General features: G+C 41.0%; 1 protein-coding gene across 7 annotated transcripts; it reads left to right on the top strand.

Annotated features, from left to right (window-relative positions):
• The first annotated feature begins 922 nt into the window (after positions 1-922).
• On the top strand, positions 923-17,160 carry Rhogapp190 (Rho GTPase-activating protein 190). 7 transcript variants are annotated; one of them, XM_077399539.1, is made up of 24 exons: positions 923-1,475; positions 3,370-4,014; positions 4,100-5,010; positions 5,091-5,300; positions 5,516-5,527; positions 5,996-6,182; positions 6,265-6,380; positions 6,467-6,619; positions 6,721-6,938; positions 7,025-7,226; positions 7,303-7,479; positions 7,558-7,809; positions 7,916-8,094; positions 8,167-8,350; positions 8,444-8,652; positions 8,742-9,155; positions 9,250-9,489; positions 9,601-9,786; positions 10,134-10,222; positions 10,300-10,681; positions 10,820-10,951; positions 11,123-11,173; positions 11,264-11,360; positions 11,470-17,160. In XM_077399539.1, the coding sequence occupies exons 2-24, from the start codon at positions 3,844-3,846 to the stop codon at positions 11,666-11,668; spliced, it is 4,971 nt and encodes a 1,656-aa protein (XP_077255665.1). In that variant the 5' UTR covers positions 923-1,475; positions 3,370-3,843; the 3' UTR covers positions 11,669-17,160. The 7 variants fall into 7 exon arrangements, with proteins under 7 accessions (XP_077255665.1, XP_077255655.1, XP_077255674.1 ...); XM_077399529.1 differs by having other exon boundaries at positions 6,700-6,938; positions 8,462-8,652; XM_077399548.1 differs by having other exon boundaries at positions 6,700-6,938; positions 10,170-10,222.
• Positions 17,161-17,498: the final 338 nt, after the last annotated feature.

Here is a 17,498-nt window from a genome sequence, read left to right as displayed (position 1 = left end):
TTGCAGTATAATTAGAAAATTTTCTGTGAATTTTGCCGAATTAATCAAATCGATGATTATGTCCATGTTGATGAAATATACATAATGTATAGTATGTTAAAATTAAATAATTCGAATTCATTTCCAACGTAATTGCAAATGTTAAAAATTTTCAAAATTTTAGTCGATTAAAATGCCGAAATATTAACTCCGTTGTTAGTTCAAATCAATAAAACTATGTTTTGCAGGGAACAACATATATTTTTAGTTTTATATTTGAAATTCTCTGAAATTTATATTTTGGGTCATATAACATAGTAAAAACGTTATAAAAAGTAATTCTAAAAAATGGAGGAAAATACAGAATTATATTTTTGTTATTATTTATTATATCACGAAAGAAATATAAAATTGTTATTAATAATAAATGAAACAGAGGACCGTTATGATATATAATTAATTAGAGAGGAAAAACACCATTCATGGTCCGGACTTGGTAGTTTAATAACAAATGTGAATTTTGTATACCTTTTTCCAAACTCATTGTTAGCAATTAAGCTGCGCGCCAATTTTTTTGTCGGTCTTTAAAAACAACAACTCTTTTGTCCGAACAATAAACCCATTTAAATCGATAATCGATTTAAATCTTGATACTAAGCAATTCTTAAGAATTTATTTCGAAAAATATTACCTCAGCTCAGGTGATATATTTTTCGAATCGATAATAACGATGAGCAAAATCAAAATTATTATTATTATTTATATTTTAAAGGATATACGAAATACAAAATTATTATTAATTATTTTGCGAATTATTAATATTCCGCCCACAAGCAGGTAATAATAATTTTGACCCTTTCGCGTCGAGTGCCCCCCGTGCCCCCGCAAAATGTGTCCGGGCACTCCGGGCTTGCCACGTACTGCCTAGGCGGAAAACATCGGGGCGCTCGCCGTCCGCCGTCCGCCGATGCGTGCCCACCCAGCAAGATGGCTCCTCCGCGGGGCGACACTCGGTGTTTGACGTGAAGTTATTTACACACCTGGGGATTCTCGCGCCGCTCTCACGGGAGACGTGCCAGCCGTGTCGCCGGCGTCGATGCGTCGCGGTGCCGCGCGTGCCTAGTGCTAAGCTGACGAGCGCCGTTTCGCCGTCGCGGCTCGCGTGTCGCGCGTCAACGTAGCGTAAACGTCACGTCGCAACGTCAAACCCCGTGCCGTGCTGTGTCGCGTCGTGCCGCGCCGCGCCGCGCCGCGCTGTGCCGTGCCGAGCCGAGCCGAGCCGAGCTAAGCGGATCGGAGCCTCGGAGCCGCAGAACCAGCGGACGACGGATACACGGTTGCCGAGGAACGAGGGCGACCCCGGATCCCGGTGACGACGACGACGACGACAACGATCGGCGACCACGCGCCCGCACGGCCGGGTTCCGGTGACGGCGGATCGAGTCAGCGCCCCCTCCGAGGAGACAGCCCCCGTGCGCTTCCCCCTTGTTACTCAGGTAGCCCGTCGTCTTCCAACCCCCCCCTCCCCGCCGTGTAAAATACTTTGCAAAACGCGGCATCGACGACGACGACGACGACGTCGGTGGTGGCGGCGAGCGTCTTGCTCCTCTCCCGTCGCTTTCCTCTCCCTTTCATGGACGAGGTCCCCGGAGGAGAGACGGTCGCCGTGACCCTGTCGCGACCGCCGTCGTCATCGTCGTCAGTTGTATACAGTGCGTATCGATCTGAAATCCGTCACTGGGCCACGCTGGAGCAGCGAGCAGCGAGATCCGCGTCGTCGATTGGAGAATGGATGAGCGGCTCGGAGGATTTCGACGACGGGGGGTTCGCTCGTTTGCACCCTCCTACGCACTCGGTCCGTCTCCCCCGGCTACCCCGAAGCCGGGATACGCATCTGTGCGTGGAGATGCGCGAACGGGATATCCCACCGCGACGTGGTGCCTCGGTCTCGCGACTCTCGCATTTTCCGCACTCGTCTTCCTCCTCTCCTCCCCCCTCCCCCCCCATCCCTCCCCGTCGTCGAGATCTCGCGCGCCTGTTTCACGTGGGGCGCAAAAAAGCGGCGTATAACGCGATTAAAGGGAAAGGACCTTGCGATATCGAAAGAACTTCGCCGCGTCGCGTCGTCGACTTTCTCACGCTTTCGCGGGGGATATCCTTTTAGTTGCACTTTCCATCGGAGTTTTTTGCTCTCTCTCTCTCTCTCTCTCTCTCTCTCTCTCTCTCTCTCTGTCTTTCTCCGTCTCTTTTTCCTCTTTCCGAGAGGAGAAAGACGAGCACGGAGGAAAAGATTGTTAGTTTATGTAGTCGGAATGCAGAAAGTGTAACATGGTACAGCTGAGACGAGCGAATCTATTAGATCTGTTCGTGCCTAATTGCACTCTCCTACACCGCGCTGATTTTCTCTCGCTCCTACCAGCCGTCGAGTGTACGTCCGGCGTCCGGCTCCGTTCGCCTAAACCCGCGGCAAGTGTGGGAAAGTACAGGTAGCCCCCGACCGACGGGAGACGAGACTGACGAGAAGAGCCGGCTAACGCACGCGGAATCCGCGGATGTATTCCGCAACTGCGGAAAGACCGGAGCCCCTTCCTGAACGGGGAAGAGCGAGACGTGATAAATTTTTACGCGCTCCAAAAGGGAGCCGGCGATATCGTGGATATTTCGCGGCGCCCGCGCCGGCCGTGACGGACTCGTTGTAAAAGTGAAAAATCGTGGAATGCTCCCGTCGATCGCGGCTTATTTGTTATTATCGATTAGAAGAGAGAGAGAGAGAGAGAACTGAACTTATTCGATGGACATTTGGCTTTCTCATAATTCTGCCCTCTGTAGATGACCTATTGACGCGATTAGCATGAAGCGGAGCTATTGGTGAATAACTCTGTCGGCGTAATGTGTGATTCATAGCTGTGTTTTAAGAGGCACGTAAATCTGAGACGGGGTACATTAAAGTAGTTGCTATGAATTATGAAAGCTAATTGATAAGAGGATTCTCTGAATTTGTGCTTAAATCTGAGGACGGTGCATCGAAGTAGTTGCTGCAGATTGTGAGAAACAATTGCCAAGAAATTTCTCTAAATTCGTGCATTAATCTGAGACGGTATCGAAATAGTTGCTATGGATTAAAGCATTAAAGAAAAGACGATTAATAATATCTCTAAAATTATGTATAAATGAAGATGAAAGAATGTATAAGAGAACTTTCTAAATTTGTGCGCAAATCTAAGACGGTGCGCCAAAGTATATGTTACGGATTACGAAAGATAATTGATGAGAGAACTCTCTAAATTTATGTGTAAATCTTATACTAAAATAATTGTTGCGGATTATGTGAGAGGCAATTGATATAAAAAACTCTCTAAATAAATGTGTTTTTTGATTTTTTTTTTGCAGATACACAGTGCCATTCCAAAGAACCATTGCTCACAGCTGTGCTAAACTATAAACGCTATGCTTAACGATAGATAGTGTTTTAAGAGTTTTTCAAACTCTGTGTTATTTATATTTAAACGACGTAACGCTATTAATCGCATCTCTCGTAATAGCTTAGGGCTAGAATAGAGATAATCGTACGGATGAAAGATCTGGAGAACCCAGTCGCGTTTGTACATAGAGATGCATCGAAACGAGCAAGCGAATTGTGATTCAAATCGTTCAGAGATGTTACCAAAGGAAGATTGAACCAATTTTCTACGCAGAGCTGTAGAAGGGTAGAATATGACCAAAGGTGTAAAGACAAATCTGTACTGGTAGCAAACTCTCGGTGGCGTTTCGCTATGTCTTGAGCAACGCCATTTAAAAGGAGAGAGAAAAAAAAAGTTTATTTTGACATTTAAACTACGAACGGGGTATCGTCGCGCGCTAAACATGGCGAGAAAAAGTGACAATGCGAAGAGCGTCAACGTCGCGGTGGTCGGGCTCTCCGGCACGGAAAAGGACAAGGGGCAGGTTGGCGTCGGCAAGTCGTGTCTGTGCAATCGCTTCATGCGTTCCATGAGCGATGACTACAACGTGGAGCATATTTCGGTGTTGTCGCAGGTACTCGCATTTTCCACGCGTCTCGTCTCGTTATCGATTAACCGTACGTTGCACTGGAATACTCATCGAACGTTTTTTATTGCAGTCTGACTTCAGCGGACGTGTGGTGAACAATGACCACTTCTTGTACTGGGGCGAAGTATCGAAAACGGCGGAGGACGGGACGGAGTTTCAGTTTCAAGTTATAGAGCACACGGAGTTCATAGACGACGCGTCGTTTCAGCCGTTCAAAGGCGGCAAAATGGAACCGTATGCGAAAAGATGCGCCGCTACGAAGATCACGAGCGCGGAGAAGCTCATGTACATCTGTAAAAATCAGCTGGGCATAGAGAAGGAATACGAGCAGAAGGTTCTAGCTGACGGCAAATTGAACATCGACGGATTCTTATGCGTGTTTGACGTGAGCCTCGTGCCGAACAGGGCAATAGAGAAGCAAGTTGAGCTTGTGGCGAATATCCTGAACAATTTGATGAAGGCGAAGAAGCCGATAGTGCTGGTAACGACCAAGAATGACGACGCGAACGAGCAGTTTGTCAAGGAGGCCGAGAAGCTGATAATGCGCAAAGAGTACAAGGGATCGATTTTGATTATCGAGACCTCGGCGCACGAGAACATTAACGTCGATCTGGCGTTTATGATCCTGGCGCAGTTAATCGACAAGACGAAAATGCGCGGCAAAGTGGTGCCGTTCGCCGAAGCAGCCAGGGCCAGGAAGGAACTTCTGGACGCGTCGACGGAATCGTTACAGAGATTGATCCGGATACACGTGACCGATTATCGCGCCTTGTGGTCACAGGCCTCGAAGAAACTCGCGCAACTCAAGGAATTCTCCACCTTCGTAGAGTTATTCGGTATCGAGGCGACGCAAAGACTGTTCAGAAGGCATATTAAGAAACTGAAAGACGAACAGATAGCGAAGAAAATACAGGGCTACCTGGACATGTTGCCGGATATACTTCATGAGATCTGTCCGGATATATCGAATTTAATTAACGAGTAAGTTTCACGCGAATAACAGTTTCTTTTTTTTCGTGCAAATTCTCTTGCGAGTTGATTGCTGAGTTGCCGTTTTGCAGAGAATGGTCGGCGGTGCAGCAATACATAAAGGCGCATCCCGATTTCGATCAGTATTTCTACGAGTGCCCCGAAGACATACCCTGGATCGATTGTGATTTTGGGGAGAACAACGGCACGAAAATTCCATACGACGTGCTGGAGACTCCCGAGGCAGAAACCGTATTTAAGAATCATATAAATGCTTTACAGCAAGAGCAACGGCGATTAGAGTAAGTATTCCGTAGAACCAAGTCCAGCCGCTTTAACAAATAAATATAGCAGAGACGAGTTTATGTATGTTCTTCACAGAACTGGTGATAGTGGTGATAGTATTATAGTAGTGAATTTATATCCATTTTATTTGATAGTCTGGAAATATTCTAATAATATTCATATGCAATTTGTTAATGCTTTGCTTTATTCTGGGTGGTGTTTCTTTGTGCAGACTTCCGAAAAGGTAATTTTTGCCTTTTTTATTGGCTTTTTTGTTCATAATATAACATATATATCTGAGTTGGAAATATTCTATGATGTTTACTGTGCTAACATTTATGTAACAGCGTGGGCATATATATTATATAGAATGTTAGATTCGAGGTATATTTTTCGCCAGCAATCTATATTTGAGCACTTAATAAGTAAATTTACCTATAATGCATGAATTACAAAGATGGTTCAAGGTCATTAAGTTCGAATTAAACATTTTATTACAACATTTAAGATGCATTAATATTGCAATGAATTACCAATGTCTATCGTAAATATAACAAGTAGACTTTTGTTGTAATCAAATATTAACAATGGCTAGATACGTTACAGTTCATTTGATATTGTGCCCTTTTACATGTTTATTTTTTGAATTTTTATTATTATTATTTTGAAAAGTTATTTTTTACCTTTGTCAATTGTAATTAATTTTTGTTAGGTGGAAGAAACAATTTAAGCAGTTGTTGGAGGAAACTGGCTATGTTACGCCTGGAAAACATTTGTCTGAAGTTCGAGTCTTATTTATGGGCAGGGAATGCTTTGAGGAGCTTTCTCATCACGATTGTCAAGAAATTTATGATCAGCATCAAAAGGAAATTATTGAAAAGGCAAAACATAATTTTCAGGTAAGGTATTTGTAATAGCTACATTATTGTATCATATAAAGAGTACGTGCAATCAATATTATAATATTATAATATGTTATAGGAATTATTGTTGGAACATGCTGATCTATTTTATCACTTCAAGAGTGTAGCTCCAACTGGAACTATTACACAGGATGATATAAAAGATATTACAGATGCATTACTGGATGATTTTAGGTACGCAATATACCGAATTTATTATGTATTATTATTTAATATTATTATATTGTATAATGTAATTTTGCAAATTCTTATGCTTCTAGATACAAAGCGTTGGATAGATTAGATCAAGACAGAAAGTTAATGTTGTTTCAACATTTGGGATTTGTACATTGTCCCATAAGGGAGCATTGTCCTGCTTATCCAAATTGCATGGATGCACTTATAGAAAGAATACTCGGAACGAAAGCTCACAGGTAAGACGTCAATATTACGTCAAGCAGGATTACATAGCGTGGATTTATTTCATAACAAACATCTGGAAACGTTCTAACAGACCTTCCTCATGGAATCACAGTAGCCAGTGGCAGTTAACATCGGACAACAATCAATTAAATTTAGTTATACTTGGAAGTAACGGGCTAAGCGAAGAATTTGCTCGTGAAATAAGGGCACAAACGGACGACGACGAAGTGGAAATAGATTGTCAACTCTACACCCTCGGATATCGCATCATTGACGGCGATGTTGGACTGCCGCATAATTCCTTCACTACCTCCGATTTCATGCCACATGGTAAATATTTTCTCGAGTGTATAGATTTATGTATATTTTATAAGATTTTATAATTTTATCTACAATGGAGATGTCTCTTGTTATAGGATCCTTTTGTATCTATTCGAATGAAGATTCATTCGAATACATTCGATCCTCTTTAGAGAAAACCTTGTTATCAAATCTAGAGCAAGAGGACAGACTACCATTTCAAGGATTGCCCATTGTAATAATGTTTATACCAGAAGCCAGTATCGATGAAATGGAAGCTATGAAGCTCAGAGAAGAGGGACAAAATCTTGCTGATAGGTATATTAATTATATTAATCATATTAATCATAGGAATTGAAACTTGCCGAGAGACAAAATCTTATCAATTTTGTAGTTTGCAATGTCCGTTTATCGATGTCTGCATAGACGATCTGGAGCAGGAGAAACATAAGAGATTCCCGAGTTCATTGGTAAAGGATGCTTTGCAACAACTTATACAGTCCATAAACCACAGAGCTGGTTTTTTAAACATATATCAAAGCGTTATCGAATGTTTAGAACCTGATATTAGGTAGAGTGTCAATCATAATGCCCCGGTTTAATTAGTTAATCTGTAATCGTATGTACTTTATTTAGTGCTTGATTTCAGGATAATAATGTGTATGTTCTGCGGCGATCCTTATTCGGTCGAGAACGTTCTCGGTCCTTTACTGAATCATCAATGCTGCTTTCTCAGCGGAGATAGATCTATAGTTTTGGAAACGTTTTTGGGAGAATGTAAGCGTCGAGTCGAAGTCATTATCTCGAGTTTTCACGGAGCCAATGCGTTCAGAGATGAATTAGTACATGGTTTTATACTCGTCTATTCCACAAAGAGGAAAGCCTCTCTCGCGACTCTAAAGTATGTGCCAATGACTTACACCACGCCGTTTGCGTATCTAAGGAAAAATTAATGTTTTATTTTACAAGTATTTTTTTCATCACGTATGTTTCTTCTTGTCTCGTAGTGCCTTTTCCACCAACATACCAAATCTGCCAATACAAATAATGGCTGTGACCGATACAGGCGGTGCGAATGCTTTCTTCAGTAACGACTTAAGTCATCTACTTATCACAGAGGGAAACGCGATTGCAGATAAATTGGAGGCGCATTTTATGACATCCGCATCCAGCTGTCAACAAAAAAGTGAGAAACTCGAGTTTTCATTTTCGATACTTGGCAAACTCTCAGTTTTCTAACAAATGATTTAATGTGTAGCCGCGTTTTATACGCCTTTCTTCAAAGTGGTGTGGGAAAAGAAGCCGGAGATCGAGCAGGCGTTTAACATGGAGGAGCCGGGGAATTTGAATGACAGCGGAGAAGGCACCTTGGAGTATTCGGCTTTACATCCGATGCCGCCACCACGACACGAGAGCTATCACCTTCAAACGCCGGATGACGGGTAACTATTCTAGAAGCGGCTCTCTAGCAACCGTACGAACAGATCTATGTTATGTCCGAATTTGTTTGTGACCCAAAGTCTAATGTGAAGCAGTATGTCTGTAACTTTTAGGAGCGGCTCCGAGTCGTACGAACAGTTGACGCCCGACGGTGATCTGGGTGATACCGGATTAACCGAACAATTCGCCGATCACAGAGCCACACCGAGCGACGACAGTGACATTTACAGCCAGGTCGATTTCTATCGAGAGGAGAGGGAGAGAGATCTAATGAAAAATGAAGATATCACGAATAAGTTATCTGGTCAGTAATAACAAAACCAATTTCATCGCACAATGTTTAAATTCACGATTCTTCAAGACTGTTGAATTATAAACCTTCTCTTTGCATAGGTTGGGTAAAGGACACATTCATGCATCAAGACGGAGTTACTAACAGTTACTCGCACAGAGCTTTCACGACAGGTCGACGATATATCTCACAGGCTAAGCCACGACCGAAAGGCAACAGTCAGACTTTAAAACAGCCCGGGAAAATTAATCTGAAGGACTTTTCCAATGTAACGGATGTGATAGCCAGGATGACGATCGGCGAGAAGGACGAACACGGCCCGAAACTGACAATGGGTCACGCTCCTCTTGCCACTCCGGAACTTGTGGACCTCGGCACCGAGTACGCGCAGGTGAAGGACGTCGTTCCGAACATGTACTCAGCCTACGACGGCGATTATATGTACGCCTTGGTGCAAGATTCTATCGCCAACAATAAATCCAAGTTGCGCCACCGACGCGAAAAGGGACAGCCATGTAAGATCTTTTTTCTTCTTAACGTTAAAGATCTTTTGGAATGCCAAGGTTATATATAATTATTTACAATAGTTATATTATTATAAACACACAGCATACAGCGATTCTGATTCGGAGTGGAGTTCCTTGGAGAGACAAAGAGCAACGGATGCTTTGAGCAAAGGGAATAAAAAGCTTTCGTCGCACAAACGAATACGCAAGAAACGCACGGCAATACCAGTCGCGACGCCTAAAGTTCCGTCATTGGCCAGCATGGGTAGCGGAGACGGTATAGTCGGCCTGAACTACAACATGAAAGACGAGAAAAATTGGCGCGTCGATCCCACGGAGAGAGGTAAAATTTTTGTCCTTTTTTAATCTTTTTTTTTTTTAAGTATATACATTACAAGTTCCTACGTGTCACCTGTGAATGGCAAAATTTAGATAAATATATCCGTCTTTTCAGTATCTAGCGAAACGCCCGATACTTCCGAATCGAGCGATCCGGAACACACGAGGTCCAGATCGAAACAATATAAATACGCCGCAACTAGTTTGCGAAAAAGATTTTCCGGAAATTCTCTGCAACAGCAATACTTACAACACCCGTTTAATATGAAACATATGACGCAGGAGATGTTCAGCGCCTCCTGTAAGTAACGCGGTAGATTTTAATTTATTAGGAATATTTATTGTTATAAATTGTAAGACGTTTTGTCATACCGATATAATTTAATAATTATGATTAGTGCAGAGAATTTTCTAATATGATTTGAATGAATTATTTAATGCAACGTAAAATTTAGTTCAGTAATGTAATAATGTAATAATCTGCATACGCATGTATAAAAAATATTGTTTTGGCTTATTGTGTCGAGGCTTCTTAATTAATAGCAACTTTGATTCTCTTTTCTTTTTAAATGTAATACATACTAATGTTTTCCACTAAGTTGCAGTGTCTATGCTTTCGTTAACTTTGCATGAAACTTGTTATTTTAGCCAAGCAAAGGGGTGAAAATACGTTTGGCATTCCAGATGACGAATCAAGTCTAGATGTTTCCTCGCCGCGTGAAATTAACTCTCCTAGTGTAAGTTTTTAGTTTATATAATGCAAATCGACGTCGGCGGAATGCGCATGTTATTAACTTGCTTTGCTTGTTCTTAGTTTGGTATATTGAATAAGTCGAAGGACAGCGACAAGTTAACCAGGAAGAAAGACAAGCAAAAGGCAAAGGAGGACGAAAAGTTGGAGAAAAGAAGGCAAAAAGAGGAGAAGCTGAAGAAGCACGCGGAGAAGGAGAAAGAGCGGGAAAAGAAGAAACAGGAGAAGATAAAACAGACCAAAGGCCCGGGAGGAACACCGATCTCGAGTCAGTCGCAGCAACCTTTGATCGAGGATTTTGCACAGAGCGAAACGAATCGGATACCTTTGTTCCTCGAAAAGTGCGTTCGATTTATCGAGGACGAGGGATTAGATTCGGAAGGGATATATAGGGTGCCCGGTAACCGTGCACACGTGGAATTGCTTTTCCAAAAGTTCGAAGAAGGTATATATTTGTTAAAAGCTTTCTGATCTTCTGATCTTATATTTTCTTTCTTATTTCCTTCCTTAACGCCAAATTAATGCTCCATATAAACTTTGCATGATGAATAACATGGATCTGTTCCTTTTTTCTAACGTATAGACGGTAATGTCGACATACATTCTTTGGATATTCCTGTAAATGCTGTTGCTACAGCCCTCAAAGACTTCTTTTCCAAGAGATTACCACCGCTCATCGACAAGGAACGCATGAGCGAATTGGAAGATATATCAGGTAAATTGAATTTTAATCAGAGATAGAAATTGAAACAATTTTTATAGAATTTTGATTTAAATTTTTTTGTAAGGTCCTTAAATATTTATTATATTATTAAATTTTCATTACATTTACACTAACAAAAAGCAAAATATTTTTAAGAATGTACATATTATGCCTATATATCAGGTGCACGAGGTATTAGCAAACCTATGTCAGCTACTTGCATGAACATGGAAGGTTAGTACTTTTGTTTTATAGAATATAGATAATGGATCATGTGTGATTATTCTTCGAGTTAACATTAAATCCCAAAACTTGAAATTGCAGACCGAAGCGGGAGACTGTTAGCCCTGCGTCTGATGCTCAACAAGTTAAATCCAGTAAACTTTGACGTTCTCAAATTTATCTTCCAGCACTTCGTAAAGTAAGTGAAAGCAATGAAAATGCAATTGCGAAGACGAATCTTTCATAGACACATTCTAATTATATCTGCATTTATTCCATTACTATAATTTAAATTTATACGTTTTCAGAGTCGCAGAGAATTGTAAACTCAACAGTATGGATAGCAAGAACTTAGCGATTTGCTGGTGGCCTACGTTACTACCGATTGAGTTTAACGACCTCGGCAGATTCGAAGCTATGAGGCCGTACCTGGAGGACGTAGTTCAAACGATGATCGATCAGTATCCTTTCCTGTTCTGTGGCGAAGATGCCGTTGTGATGGTGTAGTGACTAAACGTATTACCTAGCCGTGCAGTGCATAGTTCTCAACGTCTGTGCAAAGAGGCTGCAGTATTTTTTGTGGACAACGGCGGTAGAAGCGGCGCGTCCGGCCGAGACCTCGCAATAGCGCGCCTGCCTCGTGAAATAATCCGATATGATTTTTTTTATACGTTATCGACAGTTACGATACAGGCGTAAACGATTGGTCTCAATATATAGTTTGTATTAATACTAAACTTCGCTTTAGTGCACTCGTAATACAACTAACACAAGTCCCACGTAGGCGCAAAGTCTCTATTTAAGTTTAGTCATTCACATTCGTTCATTTCCGGGGTGTGTGACAAGCAAGATTTCCCCTTGCGAAATCGATCGATCGATGGTCCTAAGATGATGGTTATTCGCTTACGCGGATCAGATAACGCAAGAATAATAAGAGTCAATCCATGTGTCATAACAGTATGCATGTATCATGTTGGATGTATCCAGAGCGATGTATTTATTGATATTGTACTAGGGATGTATGATTCGATATTTGATAATAGCGATTAGCTTTACATAGTTATTGAGATCGATGTCGTGTTTTTTTTAATCGCTTTTTTTCGCTCCGTCTTTCCGTTTTCTTTTCTCGTGTCTTCTTGTCCATATTGCCAAGAACGAAAGTGTTAAGCGCAAAGTGATGATATTAATGTAGTCTCGTTAAAGAGACTGTTATTAGTATTTAAAGGAGGACGTGTCCAGCCTACATTTACGAAAGATACGAAAAAACGTATATAAAACGAGATTTATTGTCGAATAATATCTATATAAATAAATAAATATATATATATATATATATATATATATATATATATCACATAGCAACGATATCAAAAATGCCAGAATATTTAGCGCGTTTCTTTTTTGGCCAATGCACAAATCGCCTCTCGAGTGTATTTACTTTTGCATTCTATTGATGTAGATTAGTCGTGCAAGAATTTTTTAAATAGTTTTTATCATGTCAGGACCGAGCGAATTCAAACGACGATACAATCCGTATATTCATTCCGTCTAAAAAATATAAAGTAAAAACGAAAAAAAGAAACACGAAAAGCGTTACATGTAATTGCACAATGTCTTGACAAATAGCGATAATATTCGTATGCGAAGGAAAACGAAGACAGAGATAAAAAAGCATTTTGACAAATTTCGCATATGTAACATTTGCAAACGCGTATAAAAGTGGAATCGAAGTAACTTAAGAAATACTTAGAGCTACGAACGATATTAAAGTTTCTTAAAGCGGATATGTATATAGAATTCTAACGATTTAAGATACATACGAAGCTCGTAAGACATGAGACACTAAATTCATAGAAACTTTCTATTTTTTTTCCGAGAAGTCCATTTTACGCAATGAGCTGACGTTTTGTCGTTCGTATCTTCGCAAAAACAGAAAGTATTTATTAACACGCTACCGTCGCGCATAAGAGATTCAGGATCGATCGACGAGTTAAGAGAAGGAGAATTGTACCGTCTAACTTTTCACATTTAATCGGGAAGAAAACGTATGTTCAGACACGTCAATTTATTTTCTCGCTGTCTGCTTTCGAATTCGCACGAATCCGCGAATCTAGCGGGTTGAATTTTCGTAGGTGTGCCATAACTTAAACTCGATGTTTAACGATCATAATGACAAGATGTATGCCTTTCGGCGGCTCAACATTCGAAAGTAAGCGTGTGTCGTTTAAGCACCGATCGCGAGCACTCGCGATCGCGGTGTAATTACCGAGAGATACTTAAATATTGCCTCTGAATGTTGGAGCCATTATGAATAAGAGAAAAAAAGAAAAAGAAAGCGACAACAATACACAACGCGCATACACGTACACGCAACACTTTTGTAACCCGAAGATTAATCGCAAACATTCCCGTAAGGAACGTCGATGTTACTTTATATATATATATATATATGATCTCGCGAGAGACGCGTTTTAATCGAACCGAGTCCGTGATCCCGGGAGTAAAAAGGAGTAAAAATCGTGAACGAAATCTCGTGATCGTTTCACGAGCAAAAGAGAAATAAAAAAAAAAGGAGAGATCTCTTTTTATCGACACGGACCGTCGTGGAAAACGCGCGTCTCGCGAACACAATCGCTCTGTATTTGTAAGGAAATCGTTGTAACGATATTTCTACAATCGACGCGTCGCGAGGACGCGCGCGACGGGAGGAAGAAAGAAGGAACGGATCGTACATTCCCATTTAGTCGTAAAAAAAAAGAAAAAAAAAACAAATTTTATACATTCGTACGTACGTAATTGTATAATGTTCTTAAAATAGATAGGGAAAGACGTCGATGCTTTACGTATGGGATCTCGAACGCCGAAAGACGTCGCGCGACGCCGTTAACGACGTGACCGACTCACGTCGACGACGATGAGCGAAGTGGCGCGTGTCGGAGCAGTTGGAAACGCTCGCTTGGGTGGATATTTCAATACTCCCGTTATCTTTGTCTATTTTACGTGTGTCGAATGGACAATTGATTTAGAGCACTTAGAAAGCTTTTCCGTGAGTAAGATTGTTTGCACCAGCTTTTTCGTTGTTTAAAGGGTCAAATCAGTGTAACCGCCTGAAAAGTAGAAGTATTTTTTACCATTTTTTTCTAGAAAACTGTGTTGAATTAAAGGGAAACGATAGAAGACTGAAATGTTTAAATTTTTCTGACGTCCCGTAGCACAACAGTTTTTGTACATTCACTCATAAAGCTTTGGGACAAGTTATAAGGACATGAAAAAGAATATTTTTTAATAGAAATATATTTCCATATTTTTATATTGGCAATAAATTATGATTTTTAATTATATATATATATATATTTAGTAAAATTATATTAAAAATATTATTTTTTTTATGTTTTTTTAGCTTGCCTAAGAAATACTTTCGTAAGAAAATGTACTAAGACATTTATCCAAGAATACTAAACAGAATCTGGATCGGCTATGTCGCGTAGTGCGCCTGAGAGCTTCAATACGCTTGTACAAAAGTAATCATAACTTCTTATTAATTCTTCAAATTTCGACATAAGTCTCGCGGCAAAATAATCTTAAAAGTACATACTATTTCTTTAAATTAAAAAAGGATCGGTCTTTTTTGTTTTTTATACTGGTCTAACCCTTTAAAAGTTGCCCCTAAAAAATATATCTGTCTCAGCGTCGATTGTCTCTGCTTATCCGCGATGTTATTAGAACATCCTTTACATCGAGATAATAATCTACGAAGAATACTGTAATTTTTACTGTAATACAGTAATCTTCTAATTGGATATTTCGTCAATCTGCTGTTAGCGCAATCGTCAACAAATCTACCGTGCGTGTTTCGTGTAATACTTCTCAACAGCTTGCGATCATTATTTCTTACATAACTATCATTTGTTCAGAAATTTAGCGCATACTAAATGATTATACTGCGACGATTGAAGAGTGCAACAGTAGCTCAACTCATCTTAAAAGGACTCTCAAAATTGAGGAAGGGAGAGAATTGAATTTAGATTAGATTTATTTCTCTATTTATTTATTTACTTTTGTCAAAATTCAAACAAAGTCAATTCTATTAAATTTCTGCCCATTTTGAAGGCAAGTATACACTCGCCTTTAGATCTCTTAATCATCAAGCCATTGGGTGTTTTTAATAAATTGAAAATGAGCTGGGCTTTTGCTGCATCGAATCTTCCGGTTATAGTCTCGCCCTACGCATCTACGATGCAACGGTTAAGCAATAGCAAAGAAACGAAAATGTAGCGATTAAATATCTGAAGAAATATTCGACGACGGCCACATGTAGTGATCGCAAGATTACCAAGTTCCACGTCCTTCGTACAGTATTAGCGTCATCCGTCATCGGCATCAACATCGTTTTCAACAGCATCATCATCATCAGCAGCAGCAGCAGCAACACTATCAACGTCGTCAACATCAACATTATTGCCATCAACATCAACGTCATCATTGTCATCGTCGTGTTGTCGTCGTCGTTACCATCATCCCTGGACACGTACCCATCGAGCGTCTTCTCTCTCGCGAAGCCTAAGAGGGAGAAGAAAGAAAAATCACTTTTCTACGATACGTCCGTTGAGATTTTCGCTTGTCCCTTTCTCGCTGTCCGAGGACGGCCCATGCGCGACCGGCCTCTCCCGTCGAACATAAACAGATCCTTAAATTATCGTAGCCTGTGATAAGACGTAGGCGAAAATGGACCCCTTGTTTGTCCCCTTTATTTATAGCATCGGCTTGATGTACGAATGTATTATAGTTGTACAGTTGCATCGGTATCGATGCGTGTCGTAAGCCCGCTTATGCCCTGCTTTTCCTTGCGTTTTTGCATCGCGCTCTGCTTTCTCCCCCACCCCCCTCTTTTTCTTCTTTTCTCTTCCTTTTCTTTTCCGTGTCTTTTTCTTCCTTTGTCGCTCGTCACCGTTCTTCGTAAGCTTCGCCCGTCCTCGAAAGTCTCGTTTGTTGCCCGTAGTCGCGGAATACTATGCGAGCGCACCCCTGAATTCTACGGGCGGTGAATCGTGAAGAAATGTAGGAAAACGCGCGAGAAAACGCCTCTCTCAATTGTGCCGGGGGATCGTCGATTCATTGCAGCACAGCGACCGAATTTTCGTTTGACTGATATTGTAAAATAAGACGTGGGATCTCAATGTTTCTCGTGCAGATCCGCGTTCGCGGATCGAAGTATTCACCTGCCGATTTCTTTCAGCACCCTATATATGATCTAGCGATATATTTTATACCTTGACCGTTCCGCAAGACGAAATAAAACGCTGAACGTATTTATAGCATTTATATTTTTGTATTTCCTTTACACGAAATAATATATCGTTTTATATTTGAATTATATTTTAATCGAGTTTTATAGAGAAAAACCCCATTTTTCCGGCCTCGTCTCTCCCCGCGCGACCTACGTTTCTTCATGGGAATGCAAGCCGAGCTTGGCGTGGTGTGTGAGTTACTTGAAGCGTGAATTGAGAATAATGCTTGAAATTTGATCGCGATATAATAGCGATAGCCTGTTAACCGCGAGCCCGATAATGAGACTCGTCGATGAGAGGAAAAGTTGATAAGTAAAAAAAAAAAAAAATAAGTCAATCCCTTTTCTAATCAGTAGGAGCGAACGATCGGATCTATACGGTTTTATAAGAATCTTTGATAAATATGTGGATTGAGGATAGCTGATAATTAAATAATAATAGTATAATGATATTTAATAGCCGTTTGTATCGAAGGTGGCTAAAGATTATTGACCAAGATAGGACTGCTAATTTCTACTTCGCTGAAATTCCCTCAAAAGCCGCAGTTTCGCGCACTGGGGGGATTCTGGCACTTCTTGGGACCTGTCCTTTTTATCCGTGTTTCTTTTTCTCTCCCCCTTTCCGCCTTCGCTTTTTCCTTCCATTCCCACCCTTTTGTCTTTTTGATATTTTAATAAAGTAACATGTATTTATTTTATTTCTTTCCGCGTGCGCGCAGTTGAAAAAAGGACAGATCTCTCCGGTTTCTCGTGGCTCGACGTAAACGGACGCACGAAGAAATACGTGTGCGTACAGCGATGGGGAGGAAGGGAAGTGCCCTCGCAGTGCTGCTCGCAAAGTATCAAAGCCGAAACTTGGCGTGTCCAAAAACGTCTCGCCGACGACGCTGAGAAATTTAACCGATCCCTTCGGATTCGGGAAACTTAACGTGATAGAGCCCTCCCCCCCAGCCCCAATTCCCATCCGCCCGCCCATCAATCCTCGCTCTTTATCCCGTTACGAATGCGTTTCCACCTTTCCTAAAATTACGCGTTTATAAATGTCGTCAT

This window comes from Temnothorax americanus, unplaced genomic scaffold (genome assembly GCF_048541705.1).
Source record: "Temnothorax americanus isolate GAGA-0224 unplaced genomic scaffold, ASM4854170v1 Scaffold1, whole genome shotgun sequence".
In the NCBI taxonomy this organism is placed as follows: Eukaryota; Metazoa; Arthropoda; class Insecta; order Hymenoptera; family Formicidae; genus Temnothorax; species Temnothorax americanus.
This window is presented reverse-complemented; position numbering and strand designations above follow the sequence as displayed.

Excerpts from the sequence above, each read along its gene's own strand:
- Rhogapp190 (XM_077399513.1), top strand. The coding sequence starts at position 3,844 with ATGGCGAGAAAAAGTGACAATGCGAAGAGCGTCAACGTCGCGGTGGTC. Across the intron at positions 4,015-4,099 it reads ATATTTCGGTGTTGTCGCAG|TCTGACTTCAGCGGACGTGT; the intron begins GTACTCGCATTT and ends TTTTTATTGCAG. Across the intron at positions 10,952-11,122 it reads CGAATTGGAAGATATATCAG|GTGCACGAGGTATTAGCAAA; the intron begins GTAAATTGAATT and ends CCTATATATCAG.